This window comes from Trichosurus vulpecula, chromosome 1, assembly GCF_011100635.1.
Source record: "Trichosurus vulpecula isolate mTriVul1 chromosome 1, mTriVul1.pri, whole genome shotgun sequence".
NCBI lineage: Eukaryota > Metazoa > Chordata > Mammalia > Diprotodontia > Phalangeridae > Trichosurus > Trichosurus vulpecula.
This window is the reverse complement of record NC_050573.1, coordinates 276,979,759-277,004,021: the sequence shown is the minus strand read 5'-3', so window position 1 is coordinate 277,004,021 and position 24,263 is coordinate 276,979,759. Positions and strand designations below refer to the sequence as shown.

General features: G+C 35.6%; 1 protein-coding gene across 3 annotated transcripts in view; it reads left to right on the top strand.

The window, feature by feature from the left end:
- ASPH (aspartate beta-hydroxylase) overlaps positions 1-24,263 on the top strand; it is a 260,009-nt gene that overhangs the window by 116,952 nt on the left and 118,794 nt on the right. For all 3 annotated transcript variants that reach the window (XM_036761811.1, XM_036761820.1, XM_036761803.1), the window contains one exon: positions 14,942-14,980. In XM_036761811.1, the coding sequence (XP_036617706.1) occupies positions 14,942-14,980 (39 nt within the window). The remainder of the gene's footprint in view (positions 1-14,941; positions 14,981-24,263) is intronic.

The following is a 24,263-nucleotide window of genomic DNA, read 5'->3' as shown; positions in this document are numbered from 1 at the left end:
TAGCACTAATATTAACAAAACGTTCATATGGTGTTTTAGGGTTCGTAAAGCTCTTTCCTCACTAAAGCACTGTGAGGTAGTTGGTTATAGGTAAATATCCTAGAGTGTATTTTATTTCTGAATTTCCCCTCATTCTTTTGAGTTGTATTATTCTTATCCCTCAGTTAATGCCTCTTACATTATAGTTTACTACTGCCCAATAATTGCCTATTGAATTAAATGGATACTAGTGTAAGTGTATATGGAGTTACATCTTTTCCACTGAAATATACTGGTTAATATCATTGAAAACTGATTTTCTATATGCTTTCTACAAATCATCTGTATTTTTTTGGTGCAGGGTGCCCCCGTTGTGTATCATACCTTCTGGTCAGTAGCTAAATGGCCAGTTAGGTTTCCTTCAGCATTGTTTCGCACCTATAACATCTCATTAAGTTCACTGTTATTATTCAATCTAGGGTAGAGTTTAGTAGTTATCCAATAACAGGAGTTATCATTTGGAATGATTTTTAGTGATACTTAAGTGATTACTAAGGCTTACTAAGGGCCCTCAGTGAAGTAAAGTACATGCAATGTCTTTTTGGTATTCGAATACCCTTTTTTCTGTATTCTTTTCTTTTGTTGTTCCCAGTCCACTTTAAGCCCTGACCACTTTTAACCCTTTTTGTGTAGTTTACGATACCCAGAGCTGGTTACCCCTCAGTTTTCCATCCCCAAATTATTACCTCATATCATTAGATTGTGAGCTCCTTGAGGGCTTTTGCCTTTCACCGTGTTTAGCATACTGCTTGGTACACAATAGAAGCTTAATAAATGCTTATCAACTGACTGACTGACCCTCCACAAAGTTCTACTCTGATATCTCATTGTGGCATGAATGTGATCTTGGGTGTTAGGAGGCTATGCTTATGGAGCCTATGCTCTTCCAAATTGTACTGGGCTTTGGGTATGGTGCTGGCCACAAACTGTCTGATTTCCTAGGACAAAACTAGCCAGGTAGGTCCACAGACTCATCACTAGTGATGTGTTATTCGGCCATGACAGTCTGTGAAACAAACAAAGCAAAATACAAAATAGTTCTCAGCCCCCTTCTGCTTCAGCTGTATTGGTAACAGTGACAGAAGCTGCTAATGTATAATTTTAGGCTGTCTTTAAGCATTATTTTATCTGCGGACGCTGTAAATGTGAGGTCTTAGTTCAGGAACCAATTGAGTGGACATATTACTAGAGGAACTGAATCATAAATTTTATCATTCTCTATAAATGAAATCATTCTTAACTATTGAAAATGAGAGGAAGTTGCAACAAAATGGAAGGATAGCTTACACGTTTTCTTTGGAGAGACAAAGGAGTGGAGTTGGATGTGTCATGCACCTAAAAGCAGGAAACATTGTTTCATAGGACATCTGGTCATTTCATATTATAGTGTTCATGATAAGTATTGGGGCAGGGAGGGGTGGGGGGGAAGGCTATTATGAAAATAATTGCAGCTTATGTGCTGCACCTGTTGCGGAGGGTTATGAGATGGAGACATTCTGCAAAGAACTTCTTTAGACCTTCCACATTACTTAGTGACTTTAGTGCAAAAGTGAGCATAGGTAAAGATAATGAAAAATATATTGGAAAACATGATTCAAGAATTTAGGAATGCGAGGATCCAAAATTTCATTAGATTACACAGAAGCATTGTGCCTGTACATTATGAATATTTTCTTCCAACAGTTGAATCACAACATTCGGGACATGACAAGCAACATCACAAAAAATGAAAATGATTATTTTTGACAGGAAGTATAATTGTTGATAGTGGGAGGCATTCTTGAATCTGCCATTTGTTTATAGTCAGGCTATTGATTTCTTAGGGCAAAAATCAAAATATAGAGCTAGCAGAAAGAATAAAAATTAGAGATAAAACATGCATTAAAGCACTTCCATTCTAAACTATTTAAACAGATTGCTGATATTGAGATATAGGAAATGGATGGATTAAAAATACAAGCAGGCATAAATTCAGCTATTTCACATAAATATTTAACCAATCCAAATCAGTTGCCCTAATGAGACCAGAAGAGCCTAAAAAAGTGTTTGTAAATATTTATTTGCCAAACTGAAAGATATAACCAAGGGCGACAACTGGTTTAGAACATAAACTTATTTATGAATCATAGGATCAATAAGGATGGTGAAAAATTATGGGCACTATTACCTCATGATAGCGAGAAACATGGTGTGTGTGTGTGTGTGTGTGTGTGTAGAGGGGTAATAGTGCGTAGAAATCTTGGCAAAATCTCCAACTAAGCAAAGTCATTCCAAGAGCATTTAATTATCAGAGTGGAATGACAAGAAGTAAATGAAAGATAGATTTCCCGACTTTTTTCCTCCATCAAAGACAGTCTACTACAAACCTAATGTGTTCATAGACGGAGTAGAAATGACACTTAAGAGGACAATAATGAGAAGAACCACAGCAGTGGACACAAATATTCAGAGAAAATCTGTGCTAGAATTGACTCAGGCTTGAGGAAATTGAAGTCAGTTGTCAAGATATCCGGAGGGGAAGCTACCAAAAGTATAGAATCTCCAAATGTTAGAATATCTTATCAGTACTCCAAGGCAGATGATTGCAAGAAGCCTGAAAACTACTGACCAATATATCTACCTTCCTATCTATATACAATTTTTATAAAAATAATCTATACATAAAAGGGCTGTGTTGATGACAGAATTAGAACAGAGCCAGTGGATTTTCATTAGCAGTATTCCATTGAAGAATACATCTTTATCATCACACAGTTGCTTGAAAGATGCGCAGAATATCAGATGCCAGCATATATCTTGTGTAGTTTAAAAAAAATGATTTGGCTCCTTTTAAGGTTGTCCTCCGAAAATGTCTCTTATGTATATGTCATCAGAGAATCAAAAGCTTCTGTGAAATCAGTAGCTACAAAGAGAACCTCATTAAAAGACGCTCTGATCAGTAATATCATATGAAGCATAAAATAGCAAGATTTGTGCTCACCAAAGTTGTTTGCCACTATTATTGAGAAGGTCTGAGTTGAACATAAATTCTCTGTAGAAACTGAGATGCTCAAGATATTTGTTTGTCGATGATAGTGTTCTATTAACATCAATCCCCAGACCATTTCAAAATCTAATAAACAATAACCAAAAATCACTCAGAAGAATCTAACCAACATAATTCTTCTTTGCAACTTGACGATTGTGTAAATAAGTTTAATGAGAAGGTTTATGTAGAATCTATATCAGACTGCATGCCATCTTGGGTGGGAGAGGGGAGGGGAGGAAAGGGAAGAAAATTTGAAACTCAAGGACATGTAAAACTAAGTGTCGTAAACTAAAAATAAAAAAATCTAATTTAAAAAAAGAAAAAAAAACAATCTGACCACCTATGCACACTGGAGTAACTAAGTGAAAAACCAAGTGAATAATGACTATATTCTAGACTATCACTTGGAATAGGATGGATATCGTAGAGTTAATTCATCAGTATATGTGGACAGACAATGCAAGTGGACAATGAATTGGGCCCCTAATTGAACAGGAGGATGAGGAGAGTACAAACTGGATTGTCTTTGGAGATTGTAAAGATATTTTAATGATCCCAAATATCATCCTGAAACCCAGACCCACATATTTAATACCAGTATTCTTCTGGTGATGGTGTATGGCTGTGAGTCTCAGAACACATTATCCAAACAATTAAAATTAAAAATCATCCAGAGGTAATGGAGAGACATATTGTGAACTTGATTAAGTAAGCTGTGCCATCTTACTAATAAAGAATTAGGCCAAAGGGGATATTTTTTAGACCTAGACAAAAGAATGACTAAATTGATTTGGAAGAACAAAAGGGATTAATATCTCATGGGAGATATTAGGAAAAAGTATGAACTAATAATGCTCTCAGATCTCAAACTATATGACAAATAATAGTCATCAAGCTTCTTTGATGCTGGTTTAAAAAAAAGTTTGTCAGTGGAACAGACTTTATTTGGCAACAAACCAAAGTAAATAGTCAAAAACAGTAGTCCTGTGTTTGATAAACCCAAGTACACACATTATTGGAGGAAAATTTCCCTTTTGACAAGAACAGAGAAAAATGCAAAACAGTTTGGTAGAAATTAGGCTTAGACCAACAACTTGTATCATGTACCACAATAAGCTCAACATGGATGACTTAAATATAAAAAGTGTCCTTAAAAATTAGAAGAGAATAAGATTAGGTGCCTTTTACAACTGTGACTAGAGAAGCTGTTGTTAAAGCATAGAAAAACTCATAAAGGATAAAATAGACAATTTTGACTACTCAGTAGTCAAATAGGTCTGTGATCTCATCAATTTGGTCAATCATGCAATTCTCAATTCTTCTCTGTGTCTTTCTATGAATTCACCAAAAGTAGGACACTCAACATGCTATAGAAGCCTTTTCCTTAAATTTACAAAGATACTAATGAAGTACTTGTACTGTTCACCTGCTCTGTCTCTCTCATTTGTCATAATGGCCCATCCTGTCTTCCCTAAGCACATTTCCCTGTGATATCTTTTATTCTTGTTTTTCTTTGAACAACATGACTTAATGTACTGCAGCCTGATCACAATTGTCCTTTGTGTAATAATTCATTTTGATTATACAAAAGTAAAAAAAAATCTTTGCTTGGATAACAAAAATGAAAGCAGAGTAAGAGAAACACTTGGGTCAGAAAATTAATGCATCATCTATCACTGATAAGTATGATGTCCAGAATATGTGAAATTCACCTAAGTTCTAACAGCAAGAGCTGTTCTTCAATAGGTAAGACATTAAAGGATATGAACAGTTTTCAAAAGATGAATTGCAAGGTATAAGTGACCATTTGAAAACATGTTCCAGATGGCCAATAGTAAGGTAAAAATAAATTAAAACAGCTCCAAGGTTTCATGTCATTTCATACAAATTGACGAAGATGAAAAAAATGAAGGATTGGTCAGTATTGGAGAGACTATGGCATAAAGGCACTTTAGTGAAGTGATGAAGTAGTTCAGCTATTCTGTATTTTCAAATAAAGAACTAGAAACAAAGTGGGTTTATGCTGAACCATTATGGCATATGAATGTAATGAAATAATGTCATCTCATTAGAAATGACAAATAATTAATATTTCAGAGAACTGTGGCAAGATTTGTATGAATTGCTGCAGAACCAATAGAATAATATGTGCACATTGATTACAGCTTTGTAAATGAAAGCATCGTTAAAAGGAAATCAAATTCTACATAATTGCAAATCCAATGATAACCTCTAAAACAGATAATTAAATAATCAAACATATCTCCTCCCTTGTATCTGAGAATTAGTGGGGGATAGGAAATGCAGATTATTGTATGTATTATCAGATGCATGAATTCTTCTAACCTTATTCCATATGGTCTTCTTATGAACTGATGAAAAATCCATACATAAGCAGACTATTCTTTAATTTTAGCTAACAGAATCCCATATATTTTCTTAAAGAGCTATGACCTTTGCTTTTACTTAAACATACTAAAATTAAAAATGTATTTTAGGATAATAGAACTGGAAGGAGATCTTAGAGATTAGTTCAACTTCGTCATTTTAGGGATTTGGAAAGAGGCCTAGAGATGTTCAATTACTGGTGGGGGTTGTTGTTGAGTTATTTCAGTTATGTACAACTCTCCATGACCCCATTTGGTGTTTTCTTGGCAAAGTTACTGGAGTGGTTTGCCATTTCCTTCTACAACTCATTTAGTTAATTACCAAAGATCAAATAATTGACAGAACTAATACTCCAACCCAGGTCCTGTGAATCTATGAATGATGTTCTGTATTTTGCCATACGTGTTTCTCTCTCAACTTTGTCATTTAAGTTATTTTAAGAAGAACCTATGTTACCATGGTACTGATCAAGGGGAAAACATGCTGCAAGAGAAAGTATAAAAGAGAACTTTTAAATGAAAACCAGGTACTAGAAATGGAACAGGAAATGTTCTGTTGAATTTCAGTTCTATTGAGCATTTTCTCTTTTTTCTACCCATCATTTAAACTGAGATGATGTGATTTTTGTTAGGTAGGATATTTAAACTGTGGCTGTTCTCTCTAAATACCCTGATATTCAAGATACAATTTTTAAATATTGTTCTAGACTTTTCCATTATTAGTCCCTTTACCATTAATTGAAAACATCAGAGAGGGAAAGATAAGTGAGTAAGTACCGGTAGTTAGTTGTCTTTCACTGATCAATTGAAATTCTCTAATTTCAGCCATCTTTAACTTTGGATTGGCAACATGGCGTAGTAGATAGAAGCTCAGCCTTGGAATAAGAAAGATCTGGGTTTAAGTGTCATTTCTAACTCATACTAGTTTTATGAGCATGAGTAAGTCATTTGCCCTCTAAGTACCTGGGGAAACTTTGTAAGCCTATAATTTACAGTTGAATTGTTCATCTGTACTGGTCTAGGGAATTTCCACAAAAGTAGTTACCCACCTTGATTAGGCATGGGACAGGACCAAAAAGAAAAACAAAACCTTTGATTTTATTTGAAAATTAAGGAATTAAGAATTCAGAGGCTATTGACTGATTGACATCATCTTACAACCTATGCTCTTAGCCTAGTTTAGCTGATACCCTCTTAGAAAAAAATCCCATAACACAGTTATTAGCAAGTAACTATTTTGTTACAAAGTTTTCCTCTGTAAAAAGCATTTACAATTTGACAATTTTTAGTGTTTTTAGTAAATATTTAAATGGAGTAATATTACATTCTGTCTGGTTGGTCCTTTAATTTAGATCTCCCCTTATTTTCACAGATACTTAAAGCTTCAGAAAGACTGTCCCTACTACAGGAGGACCAGCCATAACCTCAAGGGGAACAGATGGTTATGATAGCTCTTGTGAAGTGATTGCTAAGGAGTTCAGTATTTTTGGGAAGGAACACTAAGATATCTTAAAGGAGTGATAGCCAACTGTCATATTAGAACACAAATAAAACATACAAACATTTTAGAAGTAATTTATATCTACCTTTCTGTATGCAATTTTTTTTTGGGGGGGGAGGTGTCAAATTCAATGCATTCATTGGTTTTAATTTGCCTCTTTTTTTCTTGTAAGACTTACCTGCATTTATGTGTGATCTTCAAGTAGTTCTTTATCTTCTATTAATAATGTAGCAACTAAAGACTTTTGAAAGTTTTTTAATGTATATTTTGTTGTGGGTACTTAGCAGCAAAATTTGAGAATAATTTGGGTGAACTGTTTTAAGTGTGGGATGCTTTTAAAATCATTTTATAACTGCTAAGGATCATTGTGGTCAGCACCCTTAATTAGTAGCACTAATGAATATGTGAGCTGTGAAATTTTGAATTGCACTGATTTTTATCAACGTGAATTTCAAACATTCTGCTAAAAAAAAGTGCAAAAATGAAGCTTTTGTAAAGTACTATTTGTTTAACTGGCTATTTAGAAATGGCTTAAAATATTAAATATGAAGATTGGAGTTTCTTATACATAAGATAAACTTATTTTTCAGTGTGTTGAAGAAAATGTCATTTTAAATATGTAGGCAAAATGTAAGCTAATTTATCAGACACATTTTGTTCCAACAGATTGATAGGATCTTAGTTGTATTTTTAATTAACTGTTGAAATTGTAGTATTAGAATTTGCTGGTATATAATTGAATGCTTGTTTGGCTTTGGCAATTTTGCTTAAGCTAAAAGCACTTAGTGTTGAATATACAGTGATATTAAGAATAAAACTCTTTCAAAGTCAGTTATATCTACCTACTTTGATTAACATTTTTATAAATATGTAGTTTGTTGCATGTTGCTGTTTCATACCATGTAAGCTTTTTAAAAAAAACATCATTATGTATTTATTTTGGCTCAGAAGCTGTTGCTGTGGTTTTGTCTGTTAATAAAGGGTGGAGAAAACTTCACTTTCAGAGAAACATTAGTGAAATAAGCCATAAAATGTGGTTGCCTTTTAATCGATTGGCACATATCTCAAGTATGTTAAATACTGTCTCTGAGAGAGACCTTTATTTTCTGCTAAAAGAAAAAAGAGCTAAAATCTATTTTGTTTTTATCATGCAGTGCTCAGAGTATTTTTTGATAAGTTCTGAATGCTAACTACATATGAAATATATTCCAAAATCGTAAGCTATAAACTGGTAAGGAAAGCAATAATCCTCTAAAGCTGTGACATGGGTGATACAGAACTGATATGTGTAATCAAAACAATTCTCAATTCATATTGTGAATTGAAGGGTATTTTTATAAAGCCATATTTTTTAAGGAAATTTGGGAGTAACATAAGATTGATGAATGGGAAAAATAAATCTTATTGCATTTTTGTATATGATAATCTATTTATAGGATACTAGAAATTGAGAATACATTATACTATGGTCAGATTTTAGTTCCTTTGTAATTCTCGATAACTGATTTTATGAACTTCATGTTTACAAATGTGTGCCAAGCTGGGAAGGATCAATGGATTAAAAAATTCGAAAATGTGTATTTCTTCTGTTAAATGTCATTTGACTACAATAAAACACAGAAGAATATTTATGCCTTTGCAGTGTCTTTATTTTAAAAAGATGTACTTTAAGTGTATCATAAAGTAATTTATTCATATATATTTTTACTTAATCTACAGAATATTATTTTAGAGAACTAACATATTTGATTACTTAAAAAGTACTCAAAGTTTAGTACTTATCAGACTTCCTGTGTGCTTTCTTAATACACATTTTTACACACTGCCCTTTTAGCAGCCATTGAAAAAGTTTTGACTAGAAGTGTTTGGAATTCCCACCTTAAGGAATGGAGGTGATGGGGAAGGAACCATAAAGCTCACAATGTACAATGAATTCCAAATACAGCATGTTTATAGTGTAGATCAGTGGTGTCAAACTCAAAAAGAAACAGGGGCCATTAAATAGTAGGGACTGCTTATTGACTTAGAAAACCACATTTAACACTATGCTCTATTGTATATTTATTTATTTTGTCTAATATTTTCCATTTACATTTAATTCAGTTCCTGAGGCACTGAGGAAAGATATGTCTCCACTCTGGTGTAAATGACGGAAACTTAGGGAAATTGGCCAAAGGGGGAAAAAGAAAATTTTTGGCAATGATACACAATATTTTATTTTCATGCATTTCCTTAGCCATGTTATAGGGGCTAAATGGAAAGAAGCCAACATCATAGATTTTATTGGGCTCTGTTTATATCAGATTTCCATATAAAACCAAATTCAGTTTTTCTGCATTTTAGGGGTGAAGAGGGATAAGATGCGAAAGTATTTGTGAATAAAGGCATATCTCAAATGCTATACTGATGATAATGTGTGGGAAGGAGAGATGAGTAAGGTATCCATATACAGTATATCTCTTCTTTTCTCTTTTTCTCTGCCATCAACACCTTGCAAAAAGAAAAGGGCAAGATATAGTTTGGGAGCTACTGGGTTGAAATAGGACTAGGAAGAATTGAGAAGAGATAGAGTTTTGAAGCCTTCCAAATTAGGCCTTTAATTTTAATTTTTTTTAATTTACTTATTTTACTTTTTGCTTACTCAAGCCTCAGAGAATTGTCTATGTGCCAAAGGCAATAGAGGTGTTATTTTTGTAGGCACATGAGTGTCCCATGGGTGCTAGGCAAAATTATAAAATATGCAATGTCTTTGTTGCCCTAATATCTCACTTCCGTAATTATTCTTAAATTTCTCGTTGCTTTTCCCCCCTGCTTTTCCAGATGCTTGATTTCATTATGCTTTCTTTTGGCTATCTACAGTTATTTATCACATCTAGTCATTTGCCCCTAATAAAAATGTCCTGACTGATACGAATTTTGATTGGGTGTTAATCTGATTAAAGTAATCCACACTAACATGGATAGGGTATATATCTCCCATAGGACATATTCTTTTTGGATGTGTTTAAGGCCAGAGAAACTGTAATTATTGGAACTTTTTCAGAGTGTGCTGATTTTAGTTCTGCAAAACTATCTGCCGTGTGTGTATACCACTAACTACTTATCTTCATGTAAGTTGTAAGAAAATGTTAATTTTGGGAAAGAGATCATGCAAAAGTTAGAAAATTTGAAAAAATGTATTCTTGAATTTAAGAGATTCTTGGATGTGGCCTGTGGTTTAAAAAAAAAAGGTCAGCAAATTAATGAATCCTTCTCTATCAACTCTTCCTTGATTCTCCCACCTACAAGTGTGATATTCTTCCTCAAATTACTTTATATTTACTTACCTTATATTTACTTCTCTGTATATTTTGTATCTCCTCTCCCCATCTAGGAGAATATAAAATTCCTTGAGGTCAGGGAATATTAAGTTTTTTTCTCTTTTATCCCCAGAACTTAGCACAATGCCTTGCACACAGATGCTTAATAAATATAACAGGACTTGTTCTAGACTAGTTTAGAGGTACAAAGGCAAAATCAAAACTTTTTCTGACCTTAAGAAACTTCCTAGGAGGATATAATATGTACACTGATCAGTAAATAGAAGTACATAGAAAACGGTGCAAAGTAATTTCATGAGGGAGAGATTGTTCACAATGGTAAGGGTCAGAAGGCTTGTGTAGGAGGTAGTGCCTAAGCTGTGTCTTGAGGGAAGTTAGAACTTCAAAAAGTAGAGTTGAGGAGACACATGCACTTTTGGTGTGTCTAATGGTAGCCATCTCTTGGAGGGGGGCGGATTTATACAACCTTATGTATATAAAAGACATAGCAAGTTATACATAGTGAATTTGTAGTTTCATGTGTATTCATGAAACTACATTCATAAAATTCATTTTATATTATACTATATCATGGAAATGCTTGTTTTATTTCATAAGTTAAAAATAAATTTAAATTTTAAAAAAGAGCAAAAAAACTCAAAAAAAGAAGAGTTGAGAAATGATTGCATTCCAGGTATAGGGGACCACTTGTGCAAAGACACAAAGGGGGGAAATAGAATAGGAAGGGAGGCTAATTTGATTGGAATAAAGAGTGAGTGTATGAAGGGAAGTAATATGAACTAAGACAGGAAAGGTAGCTGGGAGCTAGATTGTGGATGCTCCTGAATGCCAGGTTGACAGTCTCATTTATTACCAGGGATGAGGGGTGTATGCATGTGTGTGTACTTTTGGTGTGTATGGGTGAAGTGTTTGTGTGTGTGTGTGTGTGAGAGAGAGAGAGAGAGACAGATACTATCTGTGTTTTAAGAAAATCACTTTAGGAGCTGGAGAACTAGAGATTTATAGTTTAAGTGAGAAATGATGAACACATTTTAAAATAGATGTCCCACAGGTATCTCAAACTCATCCTATGCAAACAGAACATATCTTTCCTTCCAGACTCACCCCACTTCCAAATTTTCCTATTTCTAGTAATTGCAGCACCATCCTGCTAGTCACCGAGGTTGGTCGACCTCAGAGTCATCATTGACACTTTCTTACTTAGCATTCTTCACTTCATATGCCAAACAGTTGCCAAGGCTTGCTATTTATACCACAACAATCTCCATTCCATGGCCAGTAGCCTACTTATTCCAACAGCCTCCTAACCTGGCCTCCTTAGCTCCCTCTCTCTCCAATCCATCCTCCCCATAGTTACCAAAGTGGTTTTCCTCAAGCACTGGTTTGGCCATGTCTCCTTCTTACTCAATAAACCCCGGTGACACCCTATTGCTTCTAGGCTCAAATATGGTTGCCATTGTTGTGCATTTAAAGCCTTTCACAATGTTGTTCCAACCTGTGTGGGACAATAATCCCCCCAAAATGAAATAACAGAGGTTTCTCAAGATAAAGACAGAGGCTTTATTTGCAAGTCTTGCACGAGAATTGGGCATTGCCCGCTCCAGAAGGCAGACAGTCAGTTTATATACCCCTTAAAGCCCCCCCCCAAAAAAACCCCTTTATAAAACAATTCTAAGAAACCCCAAAAACCCCCCTGGACCTCTATCCCCATCCATGGGGGTTTTTGGCCTCACATTCTTGAAACAAGGAAAGATTGTTAATCTAACACCTTAACTTCAAACTGACAGACAGCCGTTACAGGCATGCTCTCCCTGTGTGCATGCAGGATGTGGATATATGTGGTGTATGTGCAAGTTTAAGCAGGGGAAGGGCTGGGGTTTAATTCTTAAACTTAAAGATATAGTTCAGGTGTTATGGAAGCTAAAATATTAAGTATTCTTTTCCTTAAATGAGAGACTTTCATTCCACTCAAACCTACCATTCTAGTCTTTCATTATAAAGTACTCTCATACCCTCTACTATTCATCCAAACTAGCTTTATCTTCACACAAGACATTATACCTCCCATTTTTTTGCCTTTGCACCATATGCCCCCCATAGTTAGAATGAACCCCTATCTTCACCTCAGTCCCCTAGAATCCTTAGTTTCCTTCAAAGTTCAGCTTATGCACCACCACCTTCTATGTGAAGTCTTTACTAATCTGTTTACTATATAAGGTACATGTTTTTTCCCTTGGTTAGAATGTAAGCTTCTTGAGGGCGGGGAAAGTTTAATTTTTGTATGTGTATTCCCAGCACACCTTGCATTGTGCTTGACATTCAATGGATACTTGTTAATTGAAGCAGTAAGTGACATGCGTTGTGGAGGTAGGATCATTGAGACTTATCAACTGATTGAATATGGAAGTTGGAATGGAGTTACAAGTCAAGGATTATTCTAAGGTTACAGACATGGGGAATTTTGGACGGCAGTAAAAGTTGCATTAGGCTAACACTTTATGGAAGGTGTAGATTTCACGAAATTCAAATATTATTGTGGAATTGATACACATGGTCATACACCGATGGACATAACGCCTGCAGTGAAAGCAAAGTTACAAATTGATTTCTTCCTTAAGGGGTTTAATTTCTATCCTTATTTTTTTTTTCAAATTTTTACTTACCTCTCATTGTTCTTTTAAGCCATTCTTGAGGTTATTGGAGTTTTTCCATAATCATTTCTGGAGACCTTGCAGAATTTGTTCTTGTTCATTCTGATCCTTGGCCTGGTTCCACATTTAGTGGATCCCCAGACATCAGCGTTCAGATAAACTGTTCCTTTAATGAAAACATCCAACAGTGCCATGACTCCTGCCCCCCCGCCCCACCTGCCAAGGATAAAAACAGTCTCCATGGTGGTAAAAAGTAGTCCAGGAAGATAAGGGTAGGCAAAAATCAAAAGCAAGAATATTAAAGGTAGCAACAGCAACAAAGAATGTTTGTAAAATACTTTACAAATGTTAGGGCCTTTTTTTCCTCAGAGAAACTCTGGGAGTTAGGCGATGTCATCCCCATTTTACAGTTGAGGAAGCTAAGGAAGACAGAGCTTAAATAGTCAGCAAGTAAGTTCTTTGAGGTCTCAGGAACTCCTCACCAAAGTTCTAAAACTCCTTTTCTATCCTTACTGCCCAAATAATATTCTTTGATGTTCTATATACAGAAATAATGCTGTTGAGCCATCGTCAAGAAAAGTGATTTTTTGGAGTGTTCCAGTATTAACTGATAGATTTGCTTGAACCCATTCCCACACTGTTGCACGGTGTGCCTTATGCCCCATTTGTGAGATGTGTGGCCAAGGTTATAAGGAGGAAGAGTTGTTGCAATCTGTTTCCATGCATGAAACAATATGAGCCTAATATATTAGACCCACAGCTTGGCTTTATTTAGCATTATATTCCTTACCTATTAAAAAAAAAAAACTGGAAGCCTTTGAAGGCTTCTAACAAATTCTTTTAAGATCAGTTGAGCTCCCTTTGTTTGGAACTAAGCACACAAATTAAGGTAATACCTACTTTCCTGTAAATCTTTTGTTAATTTAGCTATGAGTGGACTAAATATTCTGATTTTTTTCTGTCAAGCTATTTTTGAATAGCAATTGTAATCTGAGGAGAAATGTCGTGGTGGAAAAGGCAACACTCAACTGAGCCGTCAACCATTGTGGGTGGATGTGTGTGTTGGGTTGGGGAGAAAGAAGGTTGTTCTTTACGGGATTTCAATATTCAACAGTGCAGTAGCAAGTGCACATGATAGCAGATTCTTTAACTCACTGTTTCAAGCTCATACAGGTAGCCAGCAGCAGAGCCAGAATTCAAACCCAGGTCCTGCCTCCAAACCCTGTATTCTTTCTATTGTTTCCTGCTGCCCTTAAGTATAATATGACTGTAGAAAGAAAGGGCTGATATTCAGGCATAGCTTAGACTTGTATAGCCCCGTTATGCTATAGTTATCCTACTTGTACTAAAATTCACTTATGGGAATATTATGAAAATGTTTTTATAACTGTGAAAAGAAATTAAACCTTGATGGAGTATATGTTTGCTATTTGTCTTTACAGCTTCATTTTAATTGCACACCTGTAGCAAGGGCATAGTGTTTAGTCATTTCTGTTGGGCCTGACTTTTCGTGACCCCATTTGGGGTTTTCTTGGCCAAAGATCCTGGAGTGGTTTGCCATTTTCTTATCCAGCTCATTTTACAGATGAGGAAACTGAGGCGAACAGAGTTAAGTGACTTGTCCAGGATCATACAGATAACAAGTATCTGAGACCAGATTTACACACAGGTAGGCTAGTCTTCCTGATTCCAGGCCCAGAGCTCTGTCCATTGGGCCACCTAACTGCCCCTGAGGGCATAATATCATTGCATTAGAGTAAATTTCATGCTTAAAAAGTTCAGTATTAAGAGAATTTTTATTTACTTAAGATTCATTTTTTATGAAATTTAGTCAACAAGTATTTATTAATTAAGCTCCTACTATGTGCAAAGTACTGCACTAGGTGCTAGGGACTAAAGGGTGATGACTGAAGTCATCATTATTCACAACGATATTATGAAGCTGTTTTTACTCTCTGCGATGTTGAATGCAGAATTTCATAATGTTCCTTGTTTTTTTTTCTCTAATCTTTCAGAAACAGTTGTGAAAACGAATGACCCAGAAAAAGAAAAAGGTGAGATCATTTTGTTTCACTATCCAGGTACAATATATGTATAGATGTCACTATGCAGCTAATGAATAACATAACATTATGTTCATTTTGTATTTCTAAAAAAAAATTGCTTATGTTTTCATTTGAAAATATTCTTATACTAAGTAGGTACTACTGTAGAGTAACTATTGTCTCATAGTGAGTAATGTGATTTGATTCAACCTTTAGCGAAATAATTATTGAATTAATATAAATATTTGCATTAATATTTATTGATTATTATTAATGCTTATTATTATTATTGATTATTATTAATGCTAATAGCTAACATTTATATAGCATTTACTGTGTGCCAAGGACTGTGCTAAGTGCTTTCCAATTGTTATCTCATTTGTTCCACACAACAACTCTAGGAGGTAGGTGCTGCTATTGTCTTCATTTTACAGGTGAAGAAACTGAGGCAAATAGAGTGACTTTCCTGTGGTCATACAAGCTAGTAAGTTGTTTGAGGCTGGATTTGAACTCGTTTTCCTGATTCTAGGCCCATTGTTCCATCTAGCTGTCTAAACATAAAGGATGTGTTGCTAACAATAACTACCTGTTAAAACGTTATATGAAGAAAAATTAGAGCAAAAAAGTTAGAAACTAGGTTTTCTGTATCATCACAGTGCATTTCATCTAGTAGGTACCTAACAAATTCTTGTTGATTGATTATTCCATGTGCCAGGAAAGGCGTGCTTTGGTGACACTGAGATTCTAATATTTATCTGTGGTGTTTTACTTCTGATCTAATCAGTTAACCACTTTACTGTTGACTCTACTGGACTCCTTGATAGAGAAAGTGATAATGAATGTGATAATGAAAAGAATGTTAGAAAAGATCTTTTACCTGTTTAATAGAAAAAAAGTACTTTTTTTTTTTTTTTGCAAATATGCTGTCATTGAAGTCCTGAACAAGTTACTTCCCCTTTCTTCAAAATGGAAGTTTAATCAAACCAGATGTAAATTGCCCTCAGGCATCACATTAACATTGGAATTCACTATTGATGCCAGGCTACCATTCCATTTGTCCCATTGGGGAAATTGGGAAATGTGTAGTAGATTCCTCTGTGAGTTGTCATATTTGAACATAAGCTAAAAGTGGATACTTTTTGAATGATCACAATTTAATTTATTAATGGATTTGTTATTTCACTAATGTGTATACTCCCTCTAATGGTGCAGGTCCCAGCCCATCCTCGTTTTTTAATCCTGTGTTAACTCCTGTTCATGCTGTCCTTCACAGAAGGGCTACATAATGTGGTAGATACCTTCCCCTAGGTCTCACTGTATACTGCAAGAGTATCCTGAAATACCCATGTAGCACAAGTACTGTTATCCCTTGCTCTTTCTTCCTAATATATCCATCTACCTCCTTTTCCAGATGTCTTCAGTATTTTTTCTAGCCTGTACTTTGTCCCTGGTAATATACTCCAGTCTATTTGTGCCCACCATGTTTCTTCCTTTCTTTTGTGGGCAACCCACAATTCTGAATTTTTTTAAGATTTTTTTTTAAAGATTATGGCATAGCATGATCAATCTCCAGAAGGATATTAGCGTTTTTATAAAGGTGGACTTTTGTTTCAGTGGCTTAGGGACGTTGAAAGCATCACATGATTTCCCAAGTACAGTTCACCCCAGTTGATCATTCAGCTATTCACAAAGTGATTCATTGTTCTTTGACAGATTCTCAGTAGTTTGGAGCTCCAGACTGATTTCTCAGGCAACTGTGCTGAGAGAAAAGCACTCTTCATTCAGACTACTCTTTCAGCCAAATTTCTTTGCTGTGGGGACTATGCCTCACCTCTTAGTATCAAACTGGAAGGTTCAACCCATAGAGCAGGGCCTTTTAATTTGGAGTCCATGGAACCTCCTCCTGCTTCCTCCTGCAAGAGGTCCATAGATAGATTTCATAGATGATGTGTAACTTTGATGGAGGAAAATATATATCTCAATTTTACTAACTTCTAACTTTAGCATTACATTTAATTATGATTTTTTAAAAAAAGTATTCTGAGGAAGGATCCTTAGACTTCACCAAACTTCCAAAGTGGTTGATGTCACACACACACGTGTGTAAAGAATCTCTGCTATAGTGTGTGGCGAAGATAAAGTAGTTAGTAGTCCCTGTTCTGACAGATTGGTAATAAGTGTACTAGAAGGAAAATCCTGGTTCTTTCCTTTCCTAAATGAACAATCGTAACTTCCATCCCAGTAGCCTTCTACCTTCTCCAACTCAATCTCTAGATAACATGTTTGATTACAGTTAGGATCCAAAAAGATTGCAGTGAGCTACCCTGTGGCAGAACTAATGAGATGCAATTTAAAGTTTTATGCTTGGGTTCAAAAAATCAACTTCAGCAATATATGATGGGAGAGATGTGACTTGTAAATTCTGTGGTATGGTAGCCCCAAAAGCTAATGTATTCCTTTCCTTTTTTTTTTCTTTTTCAAAAAATTATTTTATTTTTAATTTATGGAATGAAATGGAACCTATTCTAAAATTGCTGCACATGAGCATTTTTGCGGCTTCCTGATTAATGTTTTACAAAGAAAATATCTCTAGCATTGAATTTTCTTGTAGCATTTCCTTTCACATTGGACAATGACTTAGTGAAACATTGACTTGATGACATTTTTAACATAATAGGAGTTTAACTCTATAGCACTTGCCATACAGACATCTCTATGCTAGAATATAGAAAGTCAGTATTATTTAATTGCTGGAACATAGATATATGTGTGTTTTTTATAAACTTGATTTCTCAAATATTACAGTAATGCTAGTTTGGAGGTTAGACTGTGCTAAACCAGAATATAAAGAAAGACTCTGACCTGGGTTCAAGTGCCACCTGTTACAATTTAGGCAGATTACTTCACCTCATGGGTAATCAGTCTTCTCATGAAGGAGCTGGACCGGGAGATTTCCAGGGTTCTTTCTAGTTCAGTCCTATTCACAATAGACATTAATTCACCATGATAGCAGGGACCTCTCAGTTTGCTCATCTATAAAATGGGAATGATAAACCCTTCCTTACCCAGTTCACAGTATTGTTTATCATACTAAACCACAGAACTTTGTGGAAATATGAGCTATAAAACAGTTCTTGTGAGCTGGGTAGGCAACAGTTTATCATTCCCATTTTACAGAGAAGCAAACTGAATTTTCCATAGTCAAAAATAAGACAGATCTCAGTAATGGAATTTTACATTAGTGCTCCAACACTTTTCCTAGAATCATACTCAGTTAAAAAAATTATTGAAGCATCCAAAAAAGAGAAAGGAAAAAAAGAGTGAGCTTGTAATATTTTTAAATATGAAGGAGGTATTACTCACTAAAATACACAAAAGCATATCCAGTGAATCCTAGGCTCGCCAATACAAGAGCAGTATGGGTGTGTCACCTTGGTCACCAAACTTCCTGGTATTTGAAAGTCAAGAATTAGATTTACAAAACAAACTCTCAGAAGAACTTGGCTGATGCTTCTTTGCCTGATTGAGCACAGGAGGAACAGCAAATTATAGGTGGTGTCCAAATGAACACTTAGGATGACTGTGTTGGCATCTACTGCAGAGTGAAATTTAGTATATAAACATCTTTCTATGTTTCTCGCTCATCCCTTTGTCTGTCTGTCTCTCTGTCTGTCTGTCCCTCATTCCTCTGTCTCTCTCTCCCTCATTCCTTTGTCTGTCTGTTTCTCTCTTCCTATGTATTTGTTGTTTCTTTCTTTTTCTCTCCTTCCTTTCTTTTCTTCTTCCCTCTCATTCCCTTTGTACTGAAGTTTTGGAGAGAATTAAGGCACCCAATTCGGTGATTTGCTCTGCTGCTCTGGGACAGTTTTACTACTTCAAAAATGGCAGCTGATCTTAGTATCGATTTTTACAGTTTCAAGCTTGGTAAAAATAGAAATTTTTGGCTCTACTTTCATATATGATGTATTAATAATAAGCTACTAAAGAGAGAATTCCAAACTGTAACTTTAGATGCCTTTATTGAAAAATATAATCCTTTGGCCATTTGTTGGTGATTCTTGTTTAAATGCAATCTTGATTAAATGGGTCCTGAAGTCTCTTTAAAAAAAGAGAGTTCAACAAGAACTTAAGGTTGAAGTTTTTTTTTACATTTTAAAATGGATATCTTTTCTCATGATGCTGATTCTGGAAGTGAACTTTTTTGTTGTACTATATCGTTCCGTCAGAGATTATGGGTATGCCTTACTTTTCAGGTTTGTATAAATCAAATTATATTTTAAATATCCTGAGGGAGCAACTTTATAGAAGCAACCTGCAGGGAATCATTTAATAAAAAGATTAATCACTGTCTGAAAAAAAAGAAAAATATAATCTTTAAAACATTACTACCGTAGGTTCATTCAGAATATTTTAATTGATCCCACTGCAGACCATTGGTTTTTATCATTGATAATTGCAAATGTTGCATAAAATTAATGCAAGTAATTTCATCAGCTGACCCAAAGGAGTGAAAGGAATTCTTCCTGAGATTTGTGAGTTCCACTTAGGAGCCTCCATTTGAGGAAGTACCCATGCCAGCCGTTTTGTTGTTGGGTTGCTTCAGTTGTGTCTGACTCTTTGTGACTCCATTTGGGGTTTTACTTGGCAAAGACACTGGAATGGTTTACCATTTCCTTCTCCAGCTCATTTTACAGATGAGGAAACTTAGGCAAGCAGGGTTAAGTGACTTGCCCAGGGTCACATAGCTGGTAAATATCAGAGGCCAGATTTGAACTCAGGAAGATGAGTCTTCCTGATTTTAGGCCCAGCACCCCATTCACTGAACCACCTAGCTGCCCCATCCCTACCGTAATGATTCCTAATCTGACTCAGCTTCTGATTTCACAGGACTACTTTTCCACCTCTTTTCCAGTAGCTTTCACATTATATGCACTTCCACTCTTCTGGCCTCTTTCTCTGATTGATAAGTTCCTCTTTCTAATCCCCGTTTGAGGAAATAACCAACTATATTCACTTGTAACCCTTGTGAGTTACCCTCTTCCCCCACTCTTTTGCCCCCTTTTTTTGTATTGTCTTCCTCCATTGGAATATAAGCCCCATTGTGGGTAGAGGCCATCATTCTTTGTGCCTATGTTTGTATTCTCAGTGTTGAACACAGTAGCTGACACATGGTATTCAATTATTAAAAGCTTTATTTAATATAATGCTCCTTTTGGAAAATAGAGCATCTTAAATGATGGTTTAAAATATCAGGCTTGAATTTAACATGAAGGAAAACTGAAGTTTGTAGTTAAAAATTTCTCCAATTTCATCAAGGTGACATACCTTAGAATAAAAACTTCAGTTTTCAATGTCTATTTTATGTAGTATTTTAGGATTTAACAGCAATTGGGCTGACTTACCCATATCCACCCCCAGTCCCCCCCACCCTTTTTTTAGTAAAGTTTGGTAAAAATCACTAAGAACTAGAGATATGGTGAAACTAGATCATTCTTAATACTTACGGTTTTAGAGTAAGTCCTCGAGGATAAAAGATTTAGACCTCGTAGGTTATCTAGTCTAAGTCCTTCATTTTACAGTGGAGTAAACTGAGGTCTAGAGATGTAAGTCACTTGCCCAGGAGAATCAGAGAATTAAAATTAATGTGACTTCAAAGTGGCCAAATTCTAAATATATGGCTTTAGCTAATATTCTTAATTCCATACTTGAGATGTGCTCATTTCTGAAGATGAAAACCATCCCATTCATTTTAACTATTGCTATGTCAGTTCTTCTCCACTGGATGTCATGTTTTTACACATAGTGGTCAATAGTTTTAATAGATATGAAATACTAATCAGTATAATTGAAGGCTAAATGCTTAATGTTTCTAGTCGCAAAAGTTATACTCCTAAGATTTGTTGAACACCAATCTGGTAATTTAATTGTTTGGTTTCATTTTTATTATGTGTGTTATTGGAACTAGAGAACTTAAGTTCCAGGGGTGGAGGGATATAGTATTTTTTGAGCAATCATGTTTTTTGTTTATACTTTGACATAGAAGCCCGTATTTGAAGAAATCTTATTAGGGAATCTAGGATATCTTTACTCTTGGGCAGTTCTGCGCGTAAATTTACACATGCTACATTCCAATATTAGACTTAGAAAATAACACATGCACATTTTAAAAAGAGTTAAAAGGAATTCCTGGTTTCCAGCAAATGAGAAATCACTTACTTTTTGAAGAATCTATGCCCTAATTGTGCGCTAGAGGGTGCTAGGCAACAAGTCAGATTTAGTGCTTGCATTAACAGAAGGGATACAGCAGAAGTTGAAACTGATTGGCTCAAATGAACAGTTTGGTGCTGATTTTATATTATAAAGGCAATTCCAAATTCTTCAACTTCTCTGTGAAACTCACATTACTTTAATGTTTCTGTTAATAACACCACCATTCCCCTGTCTTTGAAACATCAGTCATCTTGACTCTTTTTTTCTTCTTCCCTCCTCATACACAAGAATAAGGGAGGTCCTGGCATTTCTATGTCTACTCTCTCTCACATCCATCTTCTCTTTCTTGTTTCCCCTACCACTAACCTAATTCAGACTAGATTATTGCAGGTGCCATGTAACTAGTCTTTATTTTTAATTTAACTTATGAAATAATATAAGCATTTCCATAACATAGTATAATAAAAAAAGATTGCAACGAAACTGCAAATCTATTATATACACCTTGATATTCTTTTTAAATATATAATAAGCTTATCATATAATTTTTTTTCTTCCATTTTTCCTCCCCCCTCCCTGAGGGCTACCATTACATGCAAATATATATATGTGTATGTGTGTGTGTGTGCATGTATGTAAAATGCTATACATACTTTATCAGTTCTTTCTCTGGATGCAGATAGCATCCTCCTTCTTACATTCTTTGTAGTTAATTTGCATATTTATAATAATCAGAACATCTTATTCACTCAAAGTTGTTCTTAAAAAATATTGCTATTACTGTATGCAGTATTCTCTTGCTTCTGCTCATTTCACTATTTATTATTTTGTGCAAATCTATCCATGTTTTTTCTAAGACCGTTGAGCTCATCATTTCTTGTAGCACAGTAGCATTCCATCACTATCATATACCACAACTTGTTCAGCCGGTCACCAGTCTTTTCTCTTGCAGTCATTCTAGTCATTGCTCTCAAGGTTTAGTCCTAAGGCACTACCCTTATCAGAATCCAGGCAAGGTGGCTTCTCTTTGGCTATAGAATTAAGTATCAGCAGCAAAGCTTGTCATCTGAGAGCCTTCATGATCTGCTTCCAACCTTCCTTTCTAGCCTTACTTCTTCTAACTCTCCTTTTAAATCTACAAAGTACCAAAGTACTATTCACACTTCCTTAAACCAGTGCTATGATTTAGGTTAAGCTGTTTTTTCTACCTTCTTTTCCATCATTACCCATTGAAACTGTACACATCATCCTTCCAGCCTCAGCTCAGAAGTCGCCTCCTTAATGAACTTTTCCATGATCTCTCTCTCTCCTTCTCTCTTGCTCCATAACAAATTCAACTCATGGCAGAGATGGAAGTAATTTCTGCCTCCTGTATACTTGCTCAGCATTTTGTGTGTGTTTCTTTCATGACACTTATCTTAAAGGATCAGAGATCTAGAGCTGAAAGGGATATCAGAGACTTTCTAGCCCAACTTCCTCATTTTGTCAATGAGGAAAGCCAGGACTACAGAGGTGAAATACCTCACCCAAGTCACACAAATAGTAATTTGCAAAGTTAGGATTCAAACCCACGTCCTCTGACTCCAAACCCTCTATCTTTTCAATGCTCTGCCATCTTTCATTGTCCTATATATTATAATTACATGGGTGTGTGCCTTTTCTACCTTACGGTAACGTTTCTTGAAAACAAGCTCTCTGATTGTATTCATCTTTTATAACCTTTGTTGTTGTTCAGCCATGAGGCAGCTGACTTTTTTTGACCCCATTTGGTGTTTTCTTGACAAAGATACTGGAGTGGTTTGTCTTTTTTTTCTCCAGTTAATTTGACAGATGAGGAAATTGAGGCAAACAGGGTGAAGTGACTTGATGGAATCACATAGCTACTAAGTGTGTGAGATCAGATTTGAACTCAGGTCTTCCTGACTCCAGGCCTGGCACTCAGTCCACTGTGCCACCTAGCTGCCTGAGGTTTTAAAACCTCAGTACCCAGCAGAGTACACAGAAGACAATCAATGCCTGTTGAATTGAATTGTAATAGGGAATAAGGATTATTAGCTCTCCTTTTACCTAGTTGTTTTAGCCTTTTTCCCCTTAGAGTTTTTGCTAGTATAGTAACAAATTAAACATTCAACATAATTCACTTGCCTGGCTCTTCTTTATTAGATACTGATGGTAATGTGGGCAGTGAAGTAGATAAAATATGGAGGAAGAAGAAGAAAAAGGACATTGATAATTGACATATTCAGTATTTTTCTTTGCACCAGTGTTTCATAAGGATATTTCATAGATTTAGATCTAGAAGGGACATTAGAGGTGATTAGATTAGAGGAAATAGCCCCAGAAAGGTTAAATTAATTCTCCTGTAGTGACATAGTAAATGTCTGAGGTGGGAATCAAACCCAGGTCTTCCTGACTCCAAATGGCAGCAACACAAGCAGTATGGTATAATGGAAAGACTATTAAGCTATGGGTCAAAGACCCAGCTTCCAGCCTTGACTCTGATATTAACTAGCTGAATGATGTGTCCAAGTTCTGTAACCCTCTGGGTTTTATTCCAGTCATCTTTAAAAAGAGACAGTTGGATTAGATGATTAGACATGCCTTCTAGCCCTTAAGTTTCTATGGTGGAATCACAGAATGTAAGAAGTGGAAGGTAACTTAGAGATTATCTAGGTAAATGGGCGTTGTGGGGCATGCCTAGAATCATTGCTACTGGGGGCAGTTGAAGTTAGTGGATTTCTTGAGCATGGGAGTTCTGAACTGCAGTCAAATTTAAACTGATCAAGTGCCCCTACAAAATCCAGGACCAATATGGTTTGCCCCACCCCCCAAGGAGCTAAACTGGCCCAGGTCAGAAATGGAGCAGGTTAAAGATTCCATGCCGATCATCAGTAGGATCATTACTACACTTCCATCTTGGGGGAAATGGAGAGACTCAGCCTCAGAAAGAAAAAGAAAAAGGAAAAAAAAAACCCAGATCATCAGGCTAACCACCTCATCGTAAAGACAAGGAAACCCAGGAGAGTTAAAAGTGACTTGACTAAGGTAATAGCACTAGTTAATGGTTGGATCAGTACCAGAA